At 47.0% G+C, this 27,744-nt stretch overlaps 1 protein-coding gene across 9 annotated transcripts in view; it reads right to left on the reverse strand.

Moving 5' to 3' along the window:
- LOC141257273 (phosphofurin acidic cluster sorting protein 2-like) overlaps positions 1-27,744 on the reverse strand; it is a 552,835-nt gene that overhangs the window by 308,101 nt on the left and 216,990 nt on the right. For all 9 annotated transcript variants that reach the window (XM_073671642.1, XM_073671643.1, XM_073671648.1 and 6 more), the window contains 2 exons: positions 24,846-24,970; positions 18,302-18,431 (listed from right to left, as the gene is read on the reverse strand). In XM_073671642.1, coding sequence (XP_073527743.1) covers positions 18,302-18,431; positions 24,846-24,970 — 255 coding nt within the window. The remainder of the gene's footprint in view (positions 1-18,301; positions 18,432-24,845; positions 24,971-27,744) is intronic.

Consider the following 27,744-nt stretch of genomic DNA (forward strand, 5'->3'; position numbering starts at 1 on the left):
CCCTAGAGAAACAGTTTTTTTGATTTGACTATTAGGCTATGTGCCCACGATGCAGAAATGCTCCGGATTTTTCCTGAGAGTTTCTGCATCTCCCTGGCAGAAAAAACGCATGCGGATTGTACATGCGGGTTGTACATGCGGATTGTACATGCGGATTGTACATGCGGATTGTACATGCGTTTTCCTGCCAAGGACATGCGGATGTGAAGCGTTCTTCACATGTGATTTCGCATGCGGGTTGACAAGCGATTTTAGCATCACTAGGAAAGTGCTTGACAACTTGGTCACACTATATAAATCCATGCAACCGGCAACCAGCAAATATAGTGTGACCGAGAGAATGGTAAAAAATAAAAAAATAAATCTATACTTACCTTCTGATGGCCCCCGCAGTCTTGCTTCGCTCCGTCCAGGCTGCCGGCAGATTGTGGTACACTGAAGGACCTGCCATCACATGACTATGACGTCAGTGCAGGTCCTTCAGTCCATCGCGAGCTGCCGACATGGGAAGACGAGCACACCGGGGGCCATCAGAAGGTAAATATGATATTTATTTTTTATTTTATTCTTTTTTTCACAGGTTCTATGGTACCCAGGTCCGGAGGAGAGTCTCCTGTCCTCCACACCCGGGTACCATCCGCACATTGGAACGCATGGAATGCGCATCTACATATACAGTGATGGGAAATCCAAGCGTTCCAATGCAAGTCAATGGCGGCGAAAACGCAGCGCTTCCGCAAAATAATAGCTAGTGCTGCATTTTTTTCCGCAATGATAATCCGCAGCGGAAATTTCCGCAGCATGTGCACAGCATGCGGATTATCATTGGGGAACATGACAGGCCTTCTACCATGCGTTTTTTAAGCGTTTCTGCAGCGCTTTTGCCGCTGCGGAAACGCTTAAAAAACGCATCGTGGGCACACAGCCTCAGGCCACGGCCCCACTATCAGTATTTGGTCAGTATTCGGTCAGTATTTTTTCTCAGGAGTGGGAGCCAAAACCAGATGAGGAACAATCAGAGAAAAGGTCTAATAGAAACAAGTCACCAATTCTGCATTTATCACCCACTCCTGGTTTTATCTCCCATTCCTGAGAAAAAATACTGATCGAATACTGACCAAATACTGATAGTGGGGCCGTGGCCTTAGGAGATCTATTCACTGGCAATAATATCTTGCATGATAAATCTTGTCACCACTTCCATGTTATAAAGAGGATCCCATTCTGCGAACTATTTTGAGTTAACCATCACCTTAAGTGTCCATTGCTTAAGTGTGAGAAATATGAATTAATCCTGAATAATATGATGCATGCAGACTGTACCTTACCTGCCACCACCGCACTCTAATCAGCATCTCTGTTTATCCATTCCTCTTACAGGTACATGACTTAGTTTTCCCACCCTGACTTCCATGCAGATTTCTCTATACCTCTCTGCTCCTATTTACTAATGGTACGTGACTCAGCTTTCCCATCGTGACTTCCATGCAGACTTCTCTATACCTCTCTGCTCCTATTTACTAATGGTACGTGACTCAGCTTTCCCATCCTGACTTCCATGCAGACTTCTCTATACCTCTCTGCTCCTATTTACTAATGGTACGTGACTCAGCTTTCCCATCGTGACTTCCATGCAGACTTCTCTATACCTCTCTGCTCCTATTTACTAATGGTACGTGACTCAGCTTTCCCATCCTGACTTCCATGCAGACTTCTCTATACCTATTTGCTCCTATTTACTAATGGTACGTGACTCAGCTTTCCCATCCTGACTTCCATGCAGACTTCTCTATACCTCTCTGCTCCTATTTACTAATGGTACGTGACTCAGCTTTCCCATCCTGACTTCCATGCAGACTTCTCTATACCTCTCTGCTCCTATTTACTAATGGTACGTGACTCAGCTTTCCCATCGTGACTTCCATGCAGACTTCTCTATACCTTTCTGCTTCTATTTACTAATGGTACGTGACTCAGCTTTCCCATCCTGACTTCCATGCAGACTTCTCTATACCTCTCTGCTCCTATTTACTAATGGTACGTGACTCAGCTTTCCCATCCTGACTTCCATGCAGACTTCTCTATACCTCTCTGCTCCTATTTACTAATGGTATATTCCTCAAGTTACACCAGCTACCCCCCACTTTCATTTATGACCTTATTTACTTAGCCTTTAACCATCCAGCATCTGGTTCAGCCTTAATCAGCTGATCAAGATGAGCACAGACCACTCCCCTCTGGTTCACAGCTGAATGCATTGTTACAAATATATTGTGGGCCAGGAGTCTGTTAGACTTTAGTCTGTGTCCATCACCTTAAGTGTCCATTGCTTAAGTGTGAGAAATATGAATCAATCCTGAATAATATGATGCATGCAGACTGTACCTTACCTGCCACCACCGCACTCTAATCAGCATCTCTGTTTATCCATTCCTCTTACAGGTACATGACTCAGCTTTCCCATCCTGACTTCCATGCAGACTTCTCTATACCTCTCTGCTCCTATTTACTAATGGTAAGTGACTCAGCTTTCCCATCCTGACTTCCATGCAGACTTCTCTATACCTCTCGGCTCCTATTTACTAATGGTACGTGACTCAGCTTTCCCATCCTGACTTCCATGCAGACTTCTCTATACCTCTCGGCTTCTATTTACTAATGGTACGTGACTCAGCTTTCCCATCCTGACTTCCTGTTATGATCTGCTACAAGCACTAATGAAAGACAGGAGATCTGTCCCTACAATAGAACTAAGCTGAATCCCTACGATGTAACGGGGAACCTGATCCTGCGATCAGACCCGCTAAAGTCCTCGGCTAGTCTGAACGAAGACCTATAGATGTGAGGAAGGGATCCCTACAAGAACTAGGGACTGGGAGAAACATGGACACCTCCTAGCAGAAATTGTAGCAGAAATAAGACAAACAAACAACATAGAACATAGAGGTCCGAAGACCTAGCAAAACTGACTGAGAAAGGTAAGAGAGCACCAAGCTAGCTCAAGAGTAGAAATTACAATGAAGTCCAGCAAGGCCAGGAGGGCGGAGCCGGATTACATAGGCAAAAAAGGTCATGTGACCAGCAAACTAGAAAAAAACTAACAGGAGAGTTCTAACAGTACCCCTTCTTCTAAGAGGATCCTCCAGATCCCCTAGGCCCGGGCTTATCAGGAAACCTCCTGTGAAACGCTCTGACAAGTCTGGTAGCAGAAACATCATCCGCCCTCACCCATGAGTTATCCTCGGGTCCGAAACCCTTCCAAGCGACGAGATACTGCAAACTCCGTCTATACCGTCTAGAATTTAGGATGCGGGACATTTCATATTCCCCGTCCTCCACCACCGGAGGAACAGAGGCAGAGGCGTCACCATCCGACACATCAGCTCTTTTCAACAGAGAAACATGAAACACCGGATTAATCTTCCAGGAGGTAGGAACCTCCAACCTAACAGCAGATTGGTTAACTATCTGAAGCACATTAAAGGGCCCTACAAACTTGGGACCCAATTTTTTTAGAAGGAATCCTCAATCGCAGATTCTTAGAGGACAACCAAACCATGTCACCAATAGCAAACAAAACCTCTTGCCGTTTCCTATCAAAGTACCTCTTAGATTTTTTGTTAGCCTCCTGAAGATTACCACGCACATCCGTCCAAACTCTCTCCAAATCACCGGAAAAACTCTCCTCCTCAGGCACAGCCGATACCAATTTGGAGAATGACCCAAAAGACGGATGTCTCCCAGAACAACAAAAAAAAGGCGAACACCCAGCAGAAGAGGATATATGGTTGTTAAGAGCAAATTCAGCAAACGGCAGAAACTCAGACCACCCCTCTTGATTGTCTGCCACAAAACAAAGCAAGAACTGCTCAACATCCTGATTCTTCCTTTCTGTCTGGCCATTAGACTCAGGATGATATCCAGATGAAAACGACAAATGAACTCCCAACCTGTCACAAAAGGCGCGCCAAAAACGAGCCACGAACTGAGGTCCCCTATCAGAAACAATGTCAGTAGGAACGCCATGCAGTCTGACAATTTCCTTGACAAAGGCCTTAGCGAGTGTCTTAGCGCAAGGCAGTTTCATGAAGGGAACCAAGTGACACATCTTGCTAAAACGGTCCACGACCACCCAGATGACCGTGAAACCCTCAGAGGGGGGAAGGTCAGTAATAAAGTCCATAGCCAGATGTGTCCAAGGTGCACTAGGAACCTCCAGAGGGCAAAGCAACCCCACAGCAGGAGCATGCGAAGACTTGGATCTAGCACACACAGTACATTGACGCACCCACTTAATGACTTCCTTCTGCCATCCAGGCCACCAAAAACTGCGACCCACCAGTCTCTTGGTCTCAGAGATTCCGGGATGACCTGCCAACCGAGATTCGTGACACTCAACAAACAAATCTCTCCTAAAGGTCCCAGGCACAAACAACCTCCCATGAGGAGTGTTAGAAAGGGCATTCTCCTGTGCTTTAAGAATCTCATTTTCCAAAACGGAGTCCAAAGCAGCTATCACAACACCTTCTTGTAAAATGCTCTCCTCGTCCTCCTCAGCACTGACCATGGGAGAAAAGCTGCGAGACAAAGCATCAGCTTTAACATTCTTGGTACCCGGGATGTAAGTAACGGAAAAATTAAACCGCGAGAAAAAAAGTGCCCACCTAGCCTGACGGGCATTCAAGCGCTTGGCAGCATCAAGATAGATCAGATTTTTATGATCAGTGAAAACCTGAATGGGAAATTCAGCACCTTCCAAGAGGTGACGCCAGTGTTCAAATGCGAGTTTAATCGCCAGCAATTCCCGATTACCAATATTGTAATTAAGTTCAGTCTCAGAAATTTTTTTTTAAAAAAAAGGCACAGGGATGTACTCCATCCTTGCTTTCCTGAGACATCACCGCACCAACCCCCACCGAAGAAGCATCAACCTCAACCAAAAACGGCTTAGTCACATCAGGCTGCATAAGGATGGGAGCAGAGGTGAACCTCTCCTTGAGATACACAAAAGCTTCAATGGCCTCAGAAGTCCACTGAACCGCATCAGCACCTTTCCTGGTGAGATCGGTCAGAGGTTTGACAATAATAGAAATTTTTTTTATGAATTTTCTGTAATAATTGGCGAAACCCAAAAACCTCTGTATCGATTTCAAACCAATAGGCCTAGGCCATTCCTGCACAGCTTGAACTTTAACCGGGTCCATCTCAAAACCTTCACTGGAGATAATGTAACCCAAAAAACTAATTCTCTGTACAGCGAACTCACATTTCTCCAGCTTAGCAAAAAGCGAATTGTCCATTAATAACTGTAATACCTCACGTACGCTCCGCCAATGAGACTCCAGATCCGGCGAATAAATCAAAATGTCATCCAAATACACAACCACATTTTTTCCGATCAAAGGTCTAAGGATGTCATTAATAAGATTCTGAAAAAATGCAGGAGCATTAGTAAGACCAAAAGGCATAACCAGATTCTCAAAATGACCCACAGGAGTGTTAAAAGCAGTCTTCCATCCATCACCCTCCTTCATGCGCTACAGATTGTATGCCCCCTGAAGGTCAATTTTAGAGAACCACTTGGCCCCCACTAACTGGTTAAATAAATCAGGAATCAATGGCAGTGGGTAAGGATTGCGTACAGTAATTTTATTAATTTCACGAAAGTCCAGACAAGGACGTAAACCGCCATCTTTTTTTTAACAAAAAAAAATCCAACAGCCACAGGAGACTTGGAAGGCCTAATGTGACCGGCGGCCAAACTTGTCTGTATGTATTCCTCCAAAGCCTTTCTCTCAGGAATAGTAAGATTAAATAAACGACTTTTAGTAAGAGTCGCTCCAGGGACAAATTCAATGGTACAATCATAGTCTCTATGGGGAGGCAAAATTTGTGACTCCTCCTTGGAAAAAACTCTCCAAAAATCCTGAATAGGTACAGGTAATTCCCCTTTATCCACAGCTGCAATACGCCCGTTACAACACTTGTCATAACACTTAGGGCTCCAGGACTTAATTTCATTGGTAGACCAATCCAGTACAGGATTGTGCAATTTTAACCAGGGTAACCCCAATATTACTGGAGAAGGCAAATTATCCAATACCACCAAATCCAAATTCTCTTGGTGAATACCATTAATAGTGAGGGGAAATTCACAGACCTTGTGAGTAACACTCTTTAAGGGAGAGCCATCGAAAGAAACCACAGCAATAGGGGATGACAAAGGTTTGGGTTTTAATTTAAGTTTTTCCAAGAACCCCCCATCAATCACATTTAGAGTAGAACCACAATCCACAAATACCCGAAATTCAATTAATTCTTCCAGAGCAGTGGTAGTAGCAGAAAGAAGTACACCCTTAGTATTTAAACAGGCTATACGGGCATAACTGACCTTTTTTTTTTCTTTGTTCACACGAAGCACACAGTTCCTAATGAAATGGTCAGATCCACCGCAATAAAAGCACAAACCTTCAGAAAATCTGCGGTCTTTTTCCTGAGAGCGGAGTGACATTGCCCCAATCTCCATCGGCTCTCCAATGTCAGTACAGACCCTCTCAAGACTCGGAGCTGACATGGCAGAGGATTTACTCTCATTAACCCTTGCACGCAGTCTCCTGTCCACCCGTATAGCTAATTGCATTGCCTCCTGCAAGTTTCCAGGTGAAGGATAAGCAATCAGCAGATCATTAACCCTTTCACCTAGCCCCGCAAGAAACAAACTTTTCAAAGCTGAATCGTTCCACCCTACCTGAGCAGACCACCGACGGAAGTGAGTACAATAATTTTCCACATTACCTGATCCCTGCCTCAAACGTCTTAATTCAGACTCAGCAGATGAGACACGATCAGGATCATCATACAACAACCCCAAAGCAGAAAAAAAACTATCCACTGATCTAAAGCACGGATCACTAGGTTGGAGAGAAAAGGCCCATCCCTGAGGTTCTTTGCGCAAAAGTGACATTATGAACCCTATGCGCTGTGATTCATCACCAGAGGATCCGGGTTTTAAACGAAAATACAATAAACAAGCATTTTTAAAGGAAAAAAAATCTTGTTGTTCACCAAAAAATAGATCAGGCAGATGTGCCTTTGGCTCTACAAAATGTGCTCCAGAACAGCTACTCACGTGTTGTTGGAGCTTGGCCACCTCCAGAGAGAGTCCCTGCAAGCGTTGAGCCAAATCCTGAACCTAGACCATGATGGAAACTGGAAGTCTTTCCTTAGAGAAATTTTTTGGCTGGACTTACTGTTATGATCTGCTACAAGCACTAAGGAAAGACAGGAGATCTGTCCCTACAATAGAACTAAGCTGAATCCCTACGATGTAACGGGGAACCTGATCCTGCGATCAGACCCGCTAAAGTCCTCGGCTAGTCTGAACGAAGACCTATAGATGTGAGGAAGGGATCCCTACAAGAACTAGGGACTGGGAGAAACATGGACACCTCCTAGCAGAAATTGTAGCAGAAATAAGACAAACAAACAACATAGAACATAGAGGTCCGAAGACCTAGCAAAACTGACTGAGAAAGGTAAGAGAGCACCAAGCTAGCTCAAGAGTAGAAATTACAATGAAGTCCAGCAAAGCCAGGAGGGCGGAGCCGGATTAAATAGGCAAAAAAGGTCATGTGACCAGCAAGCTAGAAAAAACTTAACAGGAGAGTTCCAACATTTCCATGCAGACTTCTCTATACCTCTCTGCTCCTATTTACTAATGGTACGTGACTCAGCTTTCCCATCCTGACTTCCATGCAGACTTCTCTATACCTCTCTGCTCCTATTTACTAATGATATGTTCTTCAAGTTACACCAGCTACCCCCCACTTTCATTTATGACCTTATTTACTTAGCCTTTAACCATCCAGCATCTGGTTCAGCCTTAATCAGCTGATCAAGATGAGCACAGACCACTCTCCTCTGGTTCACAGCTGAATGCATTCATTACAAATATATTGTGGGCCCGGAGTCTGTTAGACTTTAGTCTGTGTCCATCACCTTAAGTGTCCATTGCTTAAGTGTGAGAAATATGAATTAATCCTGAATAAAACCTTAAGTGAACTGAAGGTAACTGGATACTAAGTCACAATAAACAATGTTTGTCTTTGTTTTCACTCTCACCCCCTTAATCCTTCACCTTTTCCAACCACCCCTAATCCCTACACCTAGTAATTAACTCTTCATCTCTCCCTCCATTCTCCCCACCCATCTCACCTCCTCCTCAGAGCTATTCCTCAACATACAATCCTTTGTCTCCAAACACAGACAGCCACCTCATGCCCTCTCCTGCTCCCACCTACTAATGCTTTCTCTGCTCCTCCTCACTGCCGGACACATCTCTCCACATCCCGGCCCTCCTCACCACATCTCTACAATCACTTCAACCTCCTACCCACGATCTATCCCAAACTCTCGTAACCCTTCTAGCCTTATACCCATCCGCCCAGCCACCGCTTCCCCAGTCCCTCTAACAGGAGCTCTATGGAATGCTCGCCCCGTCTGCAACAAACTTTCCTACATTCACAACCTCTTCATCACTAACAAGCTTTCCTTCCTCAGCATCACTGAAACCTGGCTAGCCCCCTCTGACACGACCTCTCCTGCTGCACTTTCGTAGGGCGGATTCCACCTCTCCCATACCCCCCGCCACACCAGCAAGCACGGTGGAGGAATAGGTTTCACCCATATCCCACTGCTGCCCTCAATTACTCTCCCCTCTTTTGAAGTGAACTGCGTGCGCATCTACAACCTCCAACTGGCTGTCATTTACCGCCCCCCAGGATCAACCACCACTTTCTTTGACCACTTCACCACTTGGCTAGTTCATTTCCTCTCCGTTGACATCCCCACTATCCTCATGGGCGACTTTAACATCCCCATTGACACTTCCCTCTCAGCTGCCTCTAAGCTTCTATCCCTCACTTCCTCCTTCGGTCTTATTCAGTGGTCTTCCACACCCACCCACAAAGACGGCCACACACTGGAACTCATCTTCACCCGCCTCTGTTACCTATCTAACCTCTCTAACTCACTTCTCCCTCTCTCTGACCACAACCTACTTACATTCTCTTCCCTCTCCTCTCCAGGGCAACAATCCCCACTCCACAAACTTGCACATCATCAACCAGTCTGTAAGGGACGAGCCGTGGTCCATGTCAAGCGGGTTCTCCTCCCAGTGTCTGCCAGGTTACGCTCCCGGGGTCGGCTGGGTTCTGCTCCCAGAGTCTGCCAGGTTACGCTCCCGGGGTCGGCCGGGTTCTGCTCCCGGGTCGGCCGGGCTCTTCTCCCGGGATCAGCCGGGGTCTGCTCTCGGGGTCGGCCGGGCACTGCTCCCGGGGTCGGCCCGGCTCTGCTCCCGGGGTCGGCCGGGTTCTGCTCCCGGGGTCGGCCGGGTTCTTCCACCGGGCACTGCTCCCGGGGTCGGCCCGGCTCTGCTCCCGGGGTCGGCCGGGCTCTGCTCCCGGGGTCGGCCGGGCTCTGCTCCCGGGGTCGGACGGGTTCTGCTCCCGGGGTCCACCGGGTTCTGCTCCCGGGGTCTGCCGGGTTCTGCTCCCGGGGTCGGCCAGGTTCTGCTCCCGGGGTCAGTCGGGTTCTGCTCCCGGGGTCAGCCGGGTTCTGCTCCCGGGGTCAGCCGGGTTCTTCCACCGGGTTCTGCTCCCGGGGTTGGCTGGGTTCTGCTCCCGGGGTCGGCCGGGTTCTGCTCCCGGGGTCTGCCGGGTTCTGCTCCCGGGGTCTGCCGGGTTCTGCTCCCGGGGTCGGCCGGGTTCTGCTCCCGGGGTCGGCCGGGTTCTGCTCCCGGGCTGCTGCAGACTTCTGAACATCTCACAGTTCAGCTCCATTCACTGCAATCTCTCTAAGTGCGCTATATGGAAGATCCAATATGTTGGTTGCAGATCCTGTACTCTGACATCTCGGATCAGACCACATTTCTACACAAATCTGCAGCGACTTCTACACATTTCACCAGAAATGAGCATCGGACATAAACACTTTACAAGTTCAAGGAACTGAACGAGTGAAAGAGCCACTACGAGGCGGAGACCTGAGGCGCCTCCAGATAGGACGTCCCACAGGATGTTCAGGTCACAGCCGTTACCCTCACGGTGTAGACTGCAGCAAATTAATTCTACATTCCCAATCACAACCACTTTGCTTTCATTTCTTATATATTAATATCACTGAGTTCAAATCTCAACCACCTCGTTTTCTCCCAGTGAACAAACAGTTAATATTACTCTCAGCACTAATGAAGGAAATGTTTAAAGAAGCTTTCCTCCTCCTCCTCCTCCTCCCATCAAACTTTTTGTCCTCTTAATACATTGCAGTCATCATGTTACATAGCACCGTGAACTTACAATTGCTCTTTTCTCAATACGCCTCCATGACAGCATTGGAGGATGTTGTCCACGCCCTATTGGGGGACAGGAACATAGAGAGTTTAAAAGCCCCTCCCCACCGTCAATCCCCAGTGTTTTCCTGTCCCCCTTGGGGCATGGCGAGATCCTGCAGTGCTGTCGGGCGCTGTATTTTTTACCTGTGTTGCCGAGCAGTGGTCGGTCGGGGTGCTCCCTCCTCCCTCCATGCTGCTCCCTCTTGGGACCACCCTGGCTTCCAGTGCCCCACAGAGGGTAAAGCTAGCCAGGGGATCATTCATGCCGGAGGCCGCTCCTGCTCTCCGGCATCTCCTCTTTCCTGGCGGCCTGGGGAGAGCGGAAGTCGCCGCGCGCACGGGGCATCCCCGCGCGCGCCGGAAGTGACGTCGCCGCAGGCCCTGCTGCTCCGGCCTGAGCGTTCCATGCTGAGATGTGTGGTGGGGCGCTCCTGAGCCGACAGGCAGTTTGGGCGCGTGTGTATGCGCCGGGTGACGTCACTGCGGGTCCCATCGCTCCGGCGGGGCGTTCCACGTGGGACACTGAGTGTTTGTCCAGGACCATCAAGGCCCATACCAACCCTGGATTTCCCCTTAAAGTGACCGGAAAGGGGAGGGGACTGAGGTCCCTTGCTGGGAGGCACGTTTTTTTTATTTCAAACCCGCCTGAAGACACCAAAAGGTAAGGCTATTCCCACCATATTCCCACTATGGAAGGTGACAGGTCCAGTACCCCTGCATCTGCAGAGCCCAGCATGCCCTTGGCTACAGTGAGTAGTACCTGGGTGGTCACTATGGTGTTATCTCGGCCTCCTTTTTTAGATGACACTAGATCTCCCCTCCTTCTATTCACATGGGTTCCCTTCTCTTCCCCTTTCTTAGGAAGACAAGGCCCCTGCTTCTAAGAAGGATAAAGACAAGCCCCGTCGATGTGGCATCTGTACAAAAAAGCTGTCCTCATCCTATAAGAAGAGTCAGCCCTGTACGGATAAAATAATTAGAGAAGAAAACCCCTCACTGATCGAGGAGCTCTGATCACTCATTAAACAGGAAGTCCAGGTTGTTAGACAGGAGGTCCAAGCTTCCTTTGCTGCCCGGCCTGTCTATTCCTCGTCCAGCCCCCCCCCCCCCCCCAAGTAGAGAAAAATTCAAGAATTAGATTCAGATGTGGTCTCTATGGACACTAGTAGCTCAGTCTCTGATGATTTTGAGGAATTGTCATCCGTAGGGCCTGCCAAAAAAGTAGAAATCGGTAGATATTATTTTTCCTCGGACAACTTAGAGGAACTACTGGACCAAGTTAGAGGCACTATGGGGCTGGAGGAAGTGGAGGTTCCCTGTTCTGTTCAGGACGTGATGTTTAGTGGCCTCAAAACAAAAAAGGAGACTGGTTTTCCAGTCCATGAGGTAATTAGAGATCTCATCAGATAGGAATGGGAATCCCCGGAAAATCGTCTCACCACCCCTTCGGAATTAAAACATAGGTTTAAGTTAGAGCGTGAAGGATTTGAGTGGGAAAATCCCTAAGGTGGACATCCAGGTGGCTAAGGTAGTGAGGAAAACCTCACGTCCCTTTGAGGACTCGTCCCAATTAAAGGATCCTTTGGACCGCAAAATGGAAAGTATCCTTAAAAAATCATGGGAAACCTCCTCTGCCTCTCTCAAAGTCAATATTTCCTCGACTTCTGTGGGCAGATCCCTCTTCAAATGGCTGACCCAACTGGAGGAACATCTGTCTCAGAGCACGTCTAGGGCACACCTGCTTGACTCCATCCCTCTCCTTCAAAAAGCTACAGGTTTCTTAGCGGACGCGTCGGCTGAGTCAGTCCAGATGGCGGCCAGTGCAGCTGTCCTGTCCAATACTGCTCGCCGTGCACTATGGCTCAAAACATGGAGTGGGAACGTCACCTCTAAAGTTAAGCTCTGTTCCATTCCATTCCAAGGAAAATATGTATTTGGCCCAGCCATGGATGAAATCCTGGAAAAGGCCTCGGACAGGAAGAAAATCCTTCCTGAACAGAAACAGGCTAAGAAACGTTCCTTTCGGCCTTCCCAAAGTCACCCCTCACAGTATAACGGAAAGGGAAAATCTGGGCGCTGGAGCTATCCTAAGGGCAGCAAGGGCCGCAACATCCTTGCACCCCAGCAACAACACCAGCAGCAGGACAGGCAATGACTTGGACCATGAGAAACAAACTGGCCAAATGCATAATATAAGATGAACCCCTGAGCTGAAAACAATGAATCAGACACCTGGTTCGTATTGCCTACTCGTAGATCAGATGCACGGCGCCTCTTGAGAAAGAAGAAGCGAAACGCGCGTCGGGGCGCGTCCCTCACTACCTGCACTTTCTGTGGCTCCCCTGGGATCTGGCCAACTGCTCTATACTCAGGTCTCTCCCCTTCTGCTTGCTTGGGTGAGTGCCATGTACTAGACTCTAGGTGCATCCTGGACACTGTAATCTACTATATATTGGTGCCTGAGATGGGTGCATTTTTCATTGCTTTAAGTCCTTGTCAGTCACTAATTATTGTATTAGACTTAATATACTGTTTCATTGACTGTATTGGACTTTCCGCCCCACGAGGGGGCTGTTTCCCTCTCAATGGAGGGTTTTTTGATTGATCTATCTATGCACCCATTTCTGGACTCCTTGTCCTCTTTTTAGATGTACCGGCCAGGGTCGGATATCCCACTGTATGATTTCCAGGAGATGCCTTAGCTCTGGCACCTCTATTTACCTCATGGCTGTGTTATCTCTATATGACTTTTAACACTTTGTTAATGTATTTTTGAATAAAATTGCTGTCTGTTTTGCCATATTGCTCTCTTTGTTCTCCTTTTTTGCAATGACTTGGACCATGTAGGGGGGCGTCTCTCGAATTTCTTTCCCCAGTGGCGGGCAATATCTTTCGGCCAGCGGATCCTCAATACCATCGAGGAGGGTCTTCTACTGGAATTCGAGAGTCGCCCCCCTCAGATCCTGAGGGTCACGTCCCTTCCTTCTCAGGGGACTCAGGAACTCCTATCGGTCGCCCTAAAAAACCTTCTGGATTCGGGAGTGGTGTCTCTGGTCCCTCCTGGCCGGGAGGGGACGGGTCATTACTCGAATATATTCCTGATACTGAAACTATCAGGGACCCCTCACATCATAATCAACCTGAAGTCCCTAAACCATCACATCAAATACAGACGATTTGCTGATGACACAAAGCTAGGAGGGATAGCTAATACTAGAGAAGAGAGAGAGAGGCTTCAAAAAGACCTAAATAAACTGGAGCAGTGGGCAGCAACCAACAGAATGGTTTTTAACAGGGAAAAATGCAAAGTACTACATCTGGGCAATAAAAATGAAAAAAGCATATACAGAATGGGAGGAATAGAGCTAAGCAACAGTACATGTGAAAAAGACTTAGGTATACTAATAGATCATAGACTGAACATGAGTCAACAGTGTGATGCAGCAGCAAAAAAGGCAAATACAATTCTGGGATGTATTAACAGAAGCATACAGTCTAGATCACGTGAAGTCATTATCGGTCTTTACTCCTCTTTGGTCAGACCTCATCTGGAATACTGTGTACAGTTTTGGGCACCACATTTTAAAAAAGACATAGACAAACTGGAACAAGTTCAGAGAAGAGCGACCAGAATGGTGACCGGTCTGCAAACCATGTCCTATGAGGAACGGTTACAGGATTTGGGAATGTTTAGCTTGCAAAAAAGAAGACTGAGAGGAGACTTAATAGCTGTCTACAAATATGTCAAGGGCTGTCACATTGTAGAAGGATCATCTTTATTCTCATTTGCACAAGGAAAGACTAGAAGCAATGGGATGAAACTAAATGGGAGGAGACACAGATTAGATATTAGAAAAAACTTTTTGACAGTTAGGGTGATTAATGAGTGGAACAGGCTGCCACGAGAGGTGGTGAGTTCCCCTTCAATGGACGTCTTCAAACAGAGGCTGGACAGACATCTGTCTGAGATGATCTAGTGAATCCTGCTTTGAGCAGGGGGTTGGACCAGATGACCCAGGAGGTCCCTTCCTACTCTACCATTCTATGATTCTATGATTCTATGATGGAGTCTATAAAATCAACTATTCCCCTAATAGGGAAAGACTTCGTCATGGCGACCATATATTTAAAAGATGCGTACCACCATGTGCCGATTCATCCGTCCCACAGGAAGTTCCTGCGGTTTGCAGTCCTCAGGGACAATATAACAGTTCACTACCAGTACAATGTACTGCCCTTCGGCATCTCTTCAGCACCCCGGGTGTTTACAAAGATTATGGCAGAAGTCATAGCACTCATCCAGAAACAGGGCGTGTGCATAATTCCATACTTGGACGACATGTTGATTGTCGCTCCTTCAGTAGCAACTCTCAATCTTCATGTCTCTATAACCTTAAAAACCCTTTGGTCATTAGGTTGGGTTCCAAACCTAAAAAAGTCGGAACTCCTCCCTTCATTAAGGAGGAAATTCCTTGGTGTCTTGCTGGACTCCAACAAACAGATGTCCTTTCTACCATTGGAGCATCAGACAGCTCTCAGATCCAAAATCTCAAATTTCAGACACCAAGAGAATCCAACATTGAGAGCGACAATGTCTGTATTGGGGTCTATGACAGCCTGTATCGAGTCGGTGTTGTGGGCCCAGGCCCACTCAAGGCCCCTCCAGGATCATATCCTAAGATCCTGGAACAGACAAAGGGACTCACTAAACAAACGGTTCAGGACCTCCGGTCGGATAAAAACTTCTCTTTCTTGGTGGCTAAGCTCCCGAAATCTTCAGAGGGGGATTTCTTGGACACAGGACCCTCTAATTACAGTGACTACCGACGCCAGTTTACGAGGCTGGGGAGCTATGGTGGCCCAGATTCCCTTTCAAGGCAGATGGAGTCCCGAGATCAGTGCCAGATCCTCCAACTTCAGGGAGCTAATGGCGGTAGAAAAACCGCTCAGAGAGGCAGTCAACCTAATCCAGGGTTCTCACATCAAGATTCTCTTGGACAACGTGACTACAGTTGCCTTCCTTCGTCATCAAGTAGGTACAAGGTAAACAGATCGCAGGCCGAATATTTTTGTGGTCAGAACAACATCTCCTATCACTTTCAGCAATCCACCTGAAAGGCTCAAACAACGTTCAAGCAGACTTTCTAAGCAGGAAAGATATCCAGCCAGGAGAATGGAGCCTGAATCCTCAGATTTTCCAGTCGCTGGTAGCAAAATGGGGTCTCCCCGAGGTAGATCTCTTTGCCAGTCGGTTAAACGCAAAACTTCCCCTCTTCGTTTCATTGGCCAGACGAGACAATGCCATGAATTTGGACGCACTAGCCCATCCCTGGCATTTCAAGCTGGTCTATGCATTTCCTCCAATACCGCTGATAGCAAGAACCATCCAGAAAGTCAGGTTAGAGAGAGTGGCAACAATTCTAGTGGCCCCTCTGTGGCACAAAAGGCCTTAGTTCGGGGCCATCACAGAACTCTGCCTAGAGGGTCCGGTGATACTACCACAGGTCAACAACCTTCTCTCTCAAGGCCCCCTGTTCCATCCCAATCCTCAGTGGCTAAACCTGGCAGCCTGGTTACTGAAGCCGAGATCTTAAGATCCAAAGGTCTCTCGGAAGAAGTTATAAAAACTCTTCAACAGAGTAGGAAGCCAGTAACCAATGCGATATACGGCAAAATATGGAAAAATTTCTATCATGGTACGCCCCGGACATTCCTGATACCTCACATCCCAACATTGCTCGGATCCTTGATTTTCTACAGAGTGGATTGGAGTTGGGTCTCAAACCCAGCACTCTTAAGGTGCAGATTTCAGCCCTAAGTTCCATATTCAACCAAGATCTGCCCTCTCACAGATGGATCAAGAGATTCATGACTTCAGCACTCAGACTTCACCCAAGAATTCAGTCTCAGGTCCCATCCTGGGATCTAAATTTTGGTACTCAAGAGTTTAACCCTCTCTCCCTTTGAGCCTCTATCCTCCAGTACAATACAGACTCTCTCTCATAAGACTGCCTTCTTAGTAGCTATCACTTTAGCACAGAGAGTAGGAGAACTGCAGGTCCTTTCTATCTTCGGTCACATTCATGTAAGGTTCTCTGATGGAATTACGCTTCGCCTGGACCCTTCTTTTCTCCCAAAGGTAGTTTTGGATTTCCATCATTCCCAGGAAATCATCCTTCTCTCCTTCTGCCAGAAACCTTCTAATCCAAAGGAAGCAGAGTTCCACATCCAAGATGTCTGCAGAGTTGTCCTTTATTATCTTCAACAAACTGAGTCTTGGAGATTGAATGGGAACCTATTTATATAGCACTCAGGGCAGACCTGAGGAAGGAAGGCAGCTAAATCCACTATAGCAAACTGGATCAAAAAGGCAATTGGGGAAGCCTACATCAACCAACAGATGAATCCACTGATTGCCTTAAAGGCTCATTCTACCAGATCCACATCAACTTCATGGGCCGAAAGAGCGGGCGCTTCTACTGAGCAGATTTGCAGGGCAGCTACATGGTCTTCCCTTCATACGTTTTCTAAACATTATAGATTAGACTTATCGTCCATTAGGGATTTAGCCTTTGGTAGGAAAGTCCTACAAGCTATTGTCCTTCCCCAATAAAATATCGTTGGTATTCCTCCAATGCTGTCGTGGAAGACGTATTGAGAAAATAGAATTAGTCCTTACCGGTAATTCGGTTTCTAGAAGCCTTCCACGACAGCACGAATTTCCCTCCTATTGGATTCCATATAACTGTCAGGTAACCTTTTTTCCAGGTGATCTTGGTAAACACTGTGGATTGACGGTGGGGAGGGGCTTTTAAACTCTCTATGTTCCTGTCCCCCAATAGGGCGTGGACAACATCCTCCAATGCTGTCGTGGAAGGCTTCTAGACACCGAATTACCGGTAAGGACTAATTCTATTTTTCTCTTTCTACGCAGTAAATTCTTCTCTTTTCTCTGTTCTATGTAGAAACAGGAAGTCTCTTGTCCCTTCATTAATCATTCCTCTCTTCACCCAGCTGCTCCTTCCTCCCCCTGACAGGGTATTTTGCAGTGACTTATGACTCACGCAGGGAAAATTGACCTCCTGTTTCTACATAGAGCTTAGAAGGATTCAACTCATCATATAGCATAATGGAAAAGAGAAGAATTATCTGGTAGAAGGGCAAAATGAGCAATTGTAAGGGCATAGTGCTGTATAATGATGACTGAAATATAGTAAGAGGATAAAATCTTTTATGGAAAGGTGTTTTGTGATTGTATCCAGTGTGTTATGACTAAGGGCTCAATGAGCCTGAAACAAGTAAACCCTATGGAACATTGTTCTCCTTTGTGCATTATGATTCAAGTGATTTTACTACTGTTGGACACTGGCTTTCTATCTATTTCTACTCAAACCATGGAGAAGATGCATGAAGAAAGACAAGGAAAAGACGGATAAGGGAAGACAAGACAAGGAAAAGACAGGTGAGGGAAGACAAGATATGGGGAAAAAACGCAAATAGGAGACAAGATATGGAAAGTACACGTGAGGGAAGGCAAGTCGTGGAGATGATACACAAGGGAACACAAGACTTGGAGAGGACAAGTTAGGAAAGGCAAGACATGGAGAAGACATGTGAGTAAAGACAAGACATGGAGAAGACATGTGAGTGATGGAAAGACATGGAGAGGACATGCAACAGAAGAAAATACAGGAAAGGACACACTACGGAAGACAAGATATGGAGAGGACATCTGAGGCTGACGTAAGAAAACAATAATATGAATAGTGTCTGTCATGTTAGGGATCTAGATGAGAGAGCATTCACATAGGAACACTCCACCGGTGCAGTTTCACTGTCTGCACACACTTTTCTGGGGGATTTTGCTCCAGTTGTGCTAATAGTTTTGTTCCAAATGTATCTCAGACTCACCTGACTGCAGAATCGTGACTCTAGGGAGAACTCGCCCTCCAAGCTGCCACCATGGTCACTGGGCCCACGGAAATGCTGACGATCTTTCATAGAAACACTTCGAGGACCGCGTGCCAGTCTATTCTCCTGCCTGGAGGAAAAGAGATGATCAAGTTAATGGTTCCCAAAGATCCCATAATAATGGCCCAATCCATACCGTGCCCAACAACCCCATAATATAAACACCACCTATATCGTACACAACTACCAGTAATACATGGGCAGCACGGTGGCTCAGTGGTTAGCACTGCAGCCTTGTAGCGCTGGGGTCCTGGGTTCAAATCCCACCAAGGACAACATCTGCAAGGAGCTTGCATGTTCTCCCCATGTTTGCGTGGGTTTCCTCTGGGCTCTCCAGTTTCCTCCCACACTCCAAAGACTGAATGTAGACTGTGAGCCCCAATGGGGAATGTCCGATAATGTCTCTAAATTGTCTGAATTGTTAAACACTGTGGAATATGTTGGTGCTATATCTATAAAAAAAAAAGAAGAAAAAAAAAAAAAACAGAAGAAAGAATACAGACACTGCCTACAGTGGGGAAAATAAGTATTTGATACTCTGCCAATTTTGCAAATTTTCCCACCTACAAAGAAAGGAGAGATCTGTAATATTTATCGTAGGTCACTTCACCTGTGAGAGACAGAATCTAAAAATAAAAACCAGAAAATCACATTGTATGATTTTTACATAATTAATTAGCATTTTATTGCCTGAAATAAGTAATTAATCACCGACCAACCAACAAGAATTCTGGCTCTCACAGACCTGTTAGTTTTTCTTTAAGAAGCCTCCTACTCTGCACTCATTACCTGTATTAATTGCACCTGTTTGAACTCGTTACCTGTATAAAAGACACCTGTTCACACAATCAATCACACTCCAACCACTCCAACATGGTCTAAGGACACCAGGGACAAAATTGTAGACCTGCACAAGGCTGTAATGGGCTACAGGACAATAGGCAGCAGCTTGGTGAGAAGGCAACAACTGTTGGCACAATTATTAGAAATTGGAAGAAACACAAAATGACTGTCAATCTTCCTTGGTCTGGGGCTTCATGCAAGATCTCGCCTCGTGGGGTAAGGATGTTTCTGAGAAAGGTCAGGAATCAGCCCAGAACTACACGGGAGGACCTGGTCAATGTCCTGAAGAGAGCTGGGACCACAGTCTCAAACATTACCGTTAGTAACACACTAAGCCGTCATGGATTAAAATCCTGCAGGGCACGCAAGGTCCCCTTGCTCACGCCAGCACATGTCCAGGCCCATTTGAAGTTCGCCAATGACCATCTGGATGATCCAGAGGAGGCATGGGAGAAGGTCATGTGGTCTGATGAGACCAAAATAGCATTTTTTGGCATCAACTCCACTCGCCATGTTTGAAGGAGGTAGAAGACGGATGAGTACAACACCAAGAACACCGTCCCAACCGTGAAGCATGGTGGGGGAAACATCATACTTTAGGAGTGCTTTTCTGCAAAGGAGACAGGACGACTGTACCATATTGAAGGGAGGGTGGATGGGGTCATGTATCGCCAGATTTTGGCCAACAACCTCCTTCCCTCAGTAAGCGCATTGAAGATGGGTCGTGGCTGGGTCTTCCAGCATGACAATGACCCGAAACACAAAGCTAGGGTAACTAAGGAGTGGCTCCGTAAGAAGCATTTCAAGGTCCTGGAGTGGCCTAGCCAGTCTCCAAACCTGAACCCAATAGAAAATCTTTGGAGGAAGCTGAAACTCAATGTAGCCCAGCGACAGCCCCGAAACCTGAAAGATCTGGAGAAGATCTGTATGGAGGAGGGGGTCAAAATCCTTGCTGCAGTGTGTGCAAACCTGGTCAAGAACTACAGGAAACGTCTGACCTCTGTAACTGTAACAAAGGTTTCTGGACCAAATATTAAGTTCTGTTTTTCTATTGAATAAAATACTTATTTCAGGCAATAAAATGCAAATGAATTATGTAAGAAACATACAATGTGATTTTCGGATTTATTTTTAGATTCTGTCTCTCACGGGTGAAGTGACCTACGATAAAAATTACAGATCTCTCCATTCTCTGTAGGTGGGAAAACGTGCAAAATCGGCAGAGTATCAAATACTTATTTTCCCCACTGTAGTAATATAGACACCACCTATACCGTGTACCCAACTACAGGTAGTACAGGCTCCATCTATACCGTACCCAACTACCGGTAATACAGGCACCATCTATACCGTACCCAACTACCGGTAATACAGGCGCCATCTATACCGTACCCAACTACCGGTAATACAGGCAGCACCTATACCGTATCCAACTACTGGTAATACAGGCGCCATGTATAAGGTACCGAACTACAAGTAGTGCAGGCACCATCTACACCGTACCCAACTACCGGTAATACAGGCACCACCTATACCGTACCCAACTACTGGTAATACAGGTGCCATCTATACCGTACCCAACTACCGGTAATACAGGCACCACCTATACCGTACCCATCTACTGGTAATACAGGTGCCATCTATACCGTACCCAACTACCGTTATACCGTACCCAACTACCGGTAATACAGACACCACCTATAACGTATCCAACTACCGGTAATACAGACACCATCTCACACACACCAAAGCTCGCATAATCAACAGGCAACCCTGGCACACCAACCTGACTAAAGAACTGCGACAGGACTCCAGGGTTGCTGAGCGGAGATGGAAAAGGTCCCACTCCGTCGAGCACTTCATCGCATTCAAACAATCCCTCACTATTTTCAAGTCCGCGCTCACTGCAGCAAAACAAACCTACTTCTCATCTCTCATATCCTCCCTGTCTCAAAACCCTAAACAGCTATTCAACACTTTCAATTCTCTCCTCTGTCCTCCAGCGCCTCCTCCCTCTCCTCTCATCTCAGCCGAAGACTTTGCCTCATTCTTCAAGCAGAAGATTGACCGCATCAGACAAAGCTTTTGCCTAATACCCCCACAGCCCCTCCCCACACCTACTCAACCCTCCTCCTCCAAACCCCACTTCTCCACCATTAGAGAAGATCAAGTCTCCTCTTTACTCTACAAGTAACACCTCACCACCTGTGAACTTGACCCAATCTCGTCCCACCTCATCCCTAACCTTACCAGTCTTTGTTCCAACACTAACCCATCTCTTCAACCTGTCACTAACAACCAGTGTCTTCCCCTCATGTTTCAAACACGCCTCCATCACACCCATCCTCAAAAAGCCCTCCCTTGACCCATCCTCTCTGACTAACTACCGCCCCATATCACTTCTCCCCTATGCCTCAAAACTACTGGAACAACACGTCCACCTTGTACTTTCCTCACACCTCTCATGTTCTCTCTTCGACCGCTTACAATCTGGCTTCCGACCGCATCACTCGACTGAAACTGCCCTGACTAAAGTCACCAATGACCTACTAACCGCCAAATACAAGCGACACTACTGTGCCCTCCTCCTTCTGGACTGTCATCTCGACCATTCCCTCATACTTCATCTCTTGGTATCACGGACTTGGCCCTATCTTGGATCTCCTCATACTTAACAGACATGACATTCAGCGTCTCCCACTCGCACGCCACCTCCTCATCTCACCCCCTATCTGTCGGTGTTCCCCAAGGTTCAGTTCTAGGACCTCTGCTCTTGTCCATCTACACCTTTGGCCTGGGACAGCTCATAGAGTATTACGCTCACGCCTGGACTGACTGGCATGAGCGTGGTTAGTGGTCCCACTGGGCCACGAACGGAGGAGTGCCTGGAGGGGCGTGATTAGGGGACTCGCCAGATCCGACCACGAACACACGACGGCTTAATCGTCTCCGTGGTCCGAGGAGGGACGTGGGAGGTGGCCCAGGTGCTACTCCAGGTCAGACCCCGGTCACAGCTGTTGACCCACACCGGGGAATGCAGGAACGGGCAGTTTAAGCTGGTATGCAGACAGGTGGGTACTGGCAGGCACGGCTGGTATGCAGACAGGTGGGTACTGGCTGACACGGTAGGTATGCAGACAGATGGGTACTGGCAGGCACGGCAGGTATGCAGACAGGCGATTACTGGCAGGCATGGCAGGTATATAGACAGGCCGATACTGGCAGGTAAGAAAGCAGGCTGGATAGGGACCAGTACAGACTGGGATACAGGAATAGAGCCGCAGGTGCAGTGGACAAGCAGAGCAGAGCCGCAGGCGCGGAGGACAAGCGGAGCAGAACAGAGCAGAACTGCAGGCACAGAGGACAGGCGGAGAAGAGAAGAGTGGAAACGCATGTGCGGAGGACAAGCGGAGCAGAGCAGAGCATAACCACAGGCGCGGAGGACAAGCGGAGCAGAGAGTAACCGCATGCGTGGAGGACAAGCGGAGTAGAGCAGAGCGGAGTAGAGCAGAGCGGAACCGCAGGCGCGGAGGACAAACGGAGCAGAGCAAAGCGGAACCGCAGGCACGGAGGATAAGCGGAGCAGAGCGAAGCAGAGCCGCAGATGCGGAGGACAAGCAGAGCAGAGCGGAGCAGAGCCGCAGGTGCGGTGGGCAAGTGGAGCAGAACAAAGCGGAGCAGAGCCGTAGGTGAGGAGGGCAAGCGTAGCAGAGCAAAGTGGAGCCGCAGGTGCGGGCAGACAGAACAGGGCTCTGTTCACATGGAACAGACTGGGAAACACAGGAAGGTAGATATTGAGGCAGGGAAACGGGACAAGCAGAACCAGATACACACAAGGTACTTGCAATGAAGTAGCGAGTGGACACAAAACTCACAAACAGAAGTACAGAGACAACGGGTTGAAGTTAGGTGCAGGTTCAGACACTGCAGGAAAAGGAAAGGATCGGACATAGAGACAAACAGGTAACGGGCTAGGACACAGTTTAGACAGGAACTGAACCTGGAACAAGATACAGGAACGAGCCTGGGTACTCAGCCCCCAGGATGGCGGAAACAGACTAGAAGTTACAGATACAGGTAACGGGCCTGGGTACTCAGCCCCCAGGGTGGCAGGAATAGACTAGATACAGGACAGGACCGGGCAACTCAGTTGCACAGAGCACACTTAAAGAAAGTGATGCTCAGGGCCCTCCTACTGGGTGGAGCGGGTTTAAGTATCCAGTGACTCACAGCAATAGGCTGGGGACGCATTAGGACTGCACACACTGTAACTTTAAGAATCAGGAAGTAACAGGGCCGCCGCCCTAAGCAATCAGACAAGAGACATGAACACAGCAAGTAATGGAGCAAAGTGTGCAGCCTGGACTGATAGGTAAGTTGGCGGTCTTGCATGGTGGGAGATGGTAAGCCATGCCAGCACGCCGCCAGGGATGTTACATAGAGTCTCACGGCTTTCAGTATCACCTCTATGCTGATGACACACAGATCTACCTCTTTGTATCCGATATCTCCTCCCTACTCACCAGAATCCCACAATGTCTGTCCGCTATCTCATCCTTCTTCTCTGCCATATTTCTAAAACTTAACATGGATAAAACAGAATTTATCATCTTTCCACCTTCTCATTCATATCCCCCCATCTGACCTATCCATCAACGTCAATGGCTGCCCGCTCTCCTCAGTCTCGCAAGCTTGCTGCCTCGGGGTAACCCTGGACTCTGATCTCTCCTTCAAACCACATATCCAAGCTCTTTCCACTTCCTGCCGACTCCAACTTAAAAATATCTCCCGCATCTGCGCATTCCTCAGCAAAGACTCTGCAAAAACCCTAGTGCACGCCCTCATCATCTCCCGCCTCGACTACTGCAACCTCCTGTTCTGTGGCCTCCCCTGTAATATTCTCGCACCCCTCCAATCTATCCTAAACTCTTCTGTCCGACTAATCCACCTGTCTCCCCGCTATTCCTCAGCCTCTCCCCTGTCAATCTCTTCACTGGCTCCAGTTCAAAACCCTGACCATAGCATACAAAGCCATCCACAAACTGTCTCCTCCATACATCTGTGACCTAGTCTCCCAGTATTTACCTGCACGCAACCTTTGATCCTCACAAGATCTCCTTCTCTAATCCCCTCTTATCTCCTCTTCCCACAATCACATACAAGATTTCTCCGGTGTATCCCCCCTACTCTGGAACTCTCTACCCCAACACATCAGGCTCTCGTCTTCCACAGAAACCTTCAAAAGAAACCTGAAGACCCACCTCTTCTGACAAGCCTACAACCTGCAGTAACCACTGCTGCACGATCAGCTCTACCCCCATCTACTGTATCCTCACCCATCCCTTGCAGACTGTGAGCCCTCGCGGGCAGGGTCCTCGATCCTCTTGTACCAGTCGCTGACTCGTTTTGTTAAGATTATTGTAAGTGTTTTTGCTATGTATACCCCCTTTTTCACATGTAAAGCACCATGGAATAAATGGCGCTATAATAATAAACAATAATAATACCATACCCAACTACCGGTAATACAGGCACCATCTGTTGAGTAATTGTAAGTGACAGCTTTTGTGGCATAACTCATAGGAAATGTCTCTAACACATCTTAACTGGACCCAAAATGCAGATTGTTATATGACATTACCTTGGAGACATAATGATTTGTGACTCTGTTCTGGAGATCATGCCCAGGTGTGGCATCCGTTCAATAGGGTCCCAGGAACTGAGATCTGCAGCCGAACCCGATACTGGCCCAGGATCACTGCCCTCCTGTTACACAAGATTACATGACTATCAGTCACCCAAGAGATTCACACACCTTACACTACAGCACTGGATCATCATCTATTACTGCAGACAACCAGCCTGTATATCATAGAACCCTACAATGTTAGAGTTGGAAGAGACCTCTAGGGTCATCGTGTCCAACCCCCGGCTCAATGCAGGAGTCACTAAACCATCTCAGACAGATGTCAGTCTAGCCTTTTGTGTGAAGACTTCCATTGAAGGAGAACTCACCACCTCTCGTGGCCACCTGTTCCACTCATTGATCACCTCACTGTCAAAAAGTGTCTTCTAATATCTAATCTGTGTCTCCTCCCGTTCAGTTTCATCCCATTTCTTCTCATGTTTCCATGTGCAATTGAGAATAAAGATGATCCTTCTACAGTGTGACAGACCTTCAGATGTTTGTAGACAGCTATTAAGTCTCCTCTCAGTCTTCTTTTTTGCAGCTAAACATTCCCAGATCCTCTAACCGTTCCTCATAGGACATTGTTTGCAGTCCGGTCACCATCCTGGTCGCTCTTCTCTGAACTTTCTCCAGTTTTTTAATGCTTTTTTTTAAAATGTGATGCCCAAAACTGGATGCAATATTCCAGATGAGATCCAGGAAAGCTGGTGGTCAGCAGCGCTTACTGCAAGGGACGCACGTCCATAATCCACAAGGAACCCACTCGAGGGAATATCAGCATACAATACATGACAATATTCCAGATGAGGTCTGACCAAAGAGGAGTAGAGGGGGAAAATTACTTCACGTGATCTAGATCCTATGCTTCTCTTCGTACATCCCCGAACTGTGTTTGCCTTTTTTGCTGCTCCATCACAATGTTGACTCCTGTGCAGTCTGTGATCTATTAGTATACCCAAGTCTTTTTCACACGTGCTGTTGCATAGTTGTATTCCTTCCATTCTGTAGATGTAATTTTCGTTTTTCTTGCCCAGATGTAGGATCTTGCATTTCTCCCTGTTAAATACCATTCTATTAGTCGCTGCCTATTGTTCAAGCTTATCTAGATCCTTCTGAATCCTTGCTCTGTCTACTCTAATGTTAGCTATCCCTCCTAGCTTCGCATCTTTTGCAAATGTGATTAGTTAACCTTCAGTTCCCTTATCTAGATCATTTATAAAAATGTTTAACAACACTGGGGCGTGGACAGAGCCTTTGGTCCCCACTGGACACATTCTTCCAATTGGATGTGCAACCATTTATTACCACTCTTTTGAGTATGATCACTGAGCCAGTTATGAATCCACCTAACAGTTGCCTTGTCAAGCCCATACTTGGTCGTTTTTTCAATAAGGATAGTATGAGATTTGACTTTAGCAAAGCATTTGACAAAGTATCTCACACCATCCTTATTGAAAAAAGGACCAAGTATGGGATTGACAAGGCAACTGTTAGGTGGATTCATAACTGGCTTAGTGATCGGACTCAGAGTGGTCGTAAATGGCTTCACATCCAGTTGGAAGAATGTCTCAAGTGGGGACCACGGGGCTCTGTCCTGGGACCTGTATTGTTCAACATCTTTATCAATGATTTAGATGAAGGAATTGAGGGTAAACTGATTAAATTTGCTGATGACACAAAGCTAGGAGGGATAGCTAATACTAGAGAAGAGAGAGGCTTCAAAAAGACCTAAATAAACTGGAGCAGTGGGCAGCAACTAACAGAATGGTTTATAACAGGGAGAAATGCAAAGTACTACATCTGGGCAATAAAAATGAAAAAAGCATATACAGAATGGGAGGAATAGAACTAAGCAACAGCACATGTGAAAAAGACTTAGGTATACTAATAGATCATAGACTGAACATGAGTCAACAGTGTGATGCAGCAGCAAAAAAGGCAAATACAATTCTGGGATGTATTAACAGAAGCATACAGTCTAGATCACGTGAAGTCATTATCAGTCTTTACTCCTCTTTGGTCAGACCTCATCTGGATACTGCGTCCAGTTTTGGGCACCACATTTTAAAAAAGACATCGACAAACTGGAGCAAGTTCAGAGAAGAGCGACCAGAATGGTGATCAGTCTGCAAACCATGTCCTATGAGGAATGGATGCAGGATTTGGGAATGTTTAGCTTGCAAAAAAGAAGACTGAGAGGAGACTTAATAGCTGTCTACAAATATGTCAAGGGCTGTCACATTGTAGAAGGATCATCTTTATTCTCAATTGCACATGGAGAAATGAGAAGCAATGGGATGAAACTGAATGGGAGGAGACACAGATTAGATATTAGAAAAAACTTTTTGACAGTTAGGGTGATTAATGAGTGGAACAGGCTGCCACGAGAGGTGGTGAGTTCCCCTTCAATGGACGTCTTCAAACAGAGGCTGGACAGACATCTGTCTGAGATGATTTAGTGAATCCTGCTTTGAGCAGGGGGTTGGACCAGATGACCCAGGAGGTCCCCTCCAACTCTACCATTCTATGATTCTATGAGATACTTCATTAAATGCTTAAGTCGAGATATACTATATCTACCACATTTACCTGATCCACCCAGTCAGTGATTCCATCATCGGAGGAAATTAGATGTGTCTGCCATGACATGTTTGCTACAAACCCATGCTGGCTCTGGTTAATTACTGTATTCTTATCCAAGTACTTACATACATGCTGTTTAATAATTGTCTCAAAGATCTTTCCTGGTATAGAAGTAAGGCTCACTGGCCTGTCATTTCCTGGCTCCATCTTCTTTCCTTTTTTGAAGATGGGAACATTTGCCCTTCTCCCCTCTTTTAGGACTTCTCCT

This window comes from Phyllobates terribilis, unplaced genomic scaffold, assembly GCF_046119375.1.
Source record: "Phyllobates terribilis strain yellow unplaced genomic scaffold, ASM4611937v1 Scaffold_3__8_contigs__length_932513732, whole genome shotgun sequence".
NCBI lineage: Eukaryota > Metazoa > Chordata > Amphibia > Anura > Dendrobatidae > Phyllobates > Phyllobates terribilis.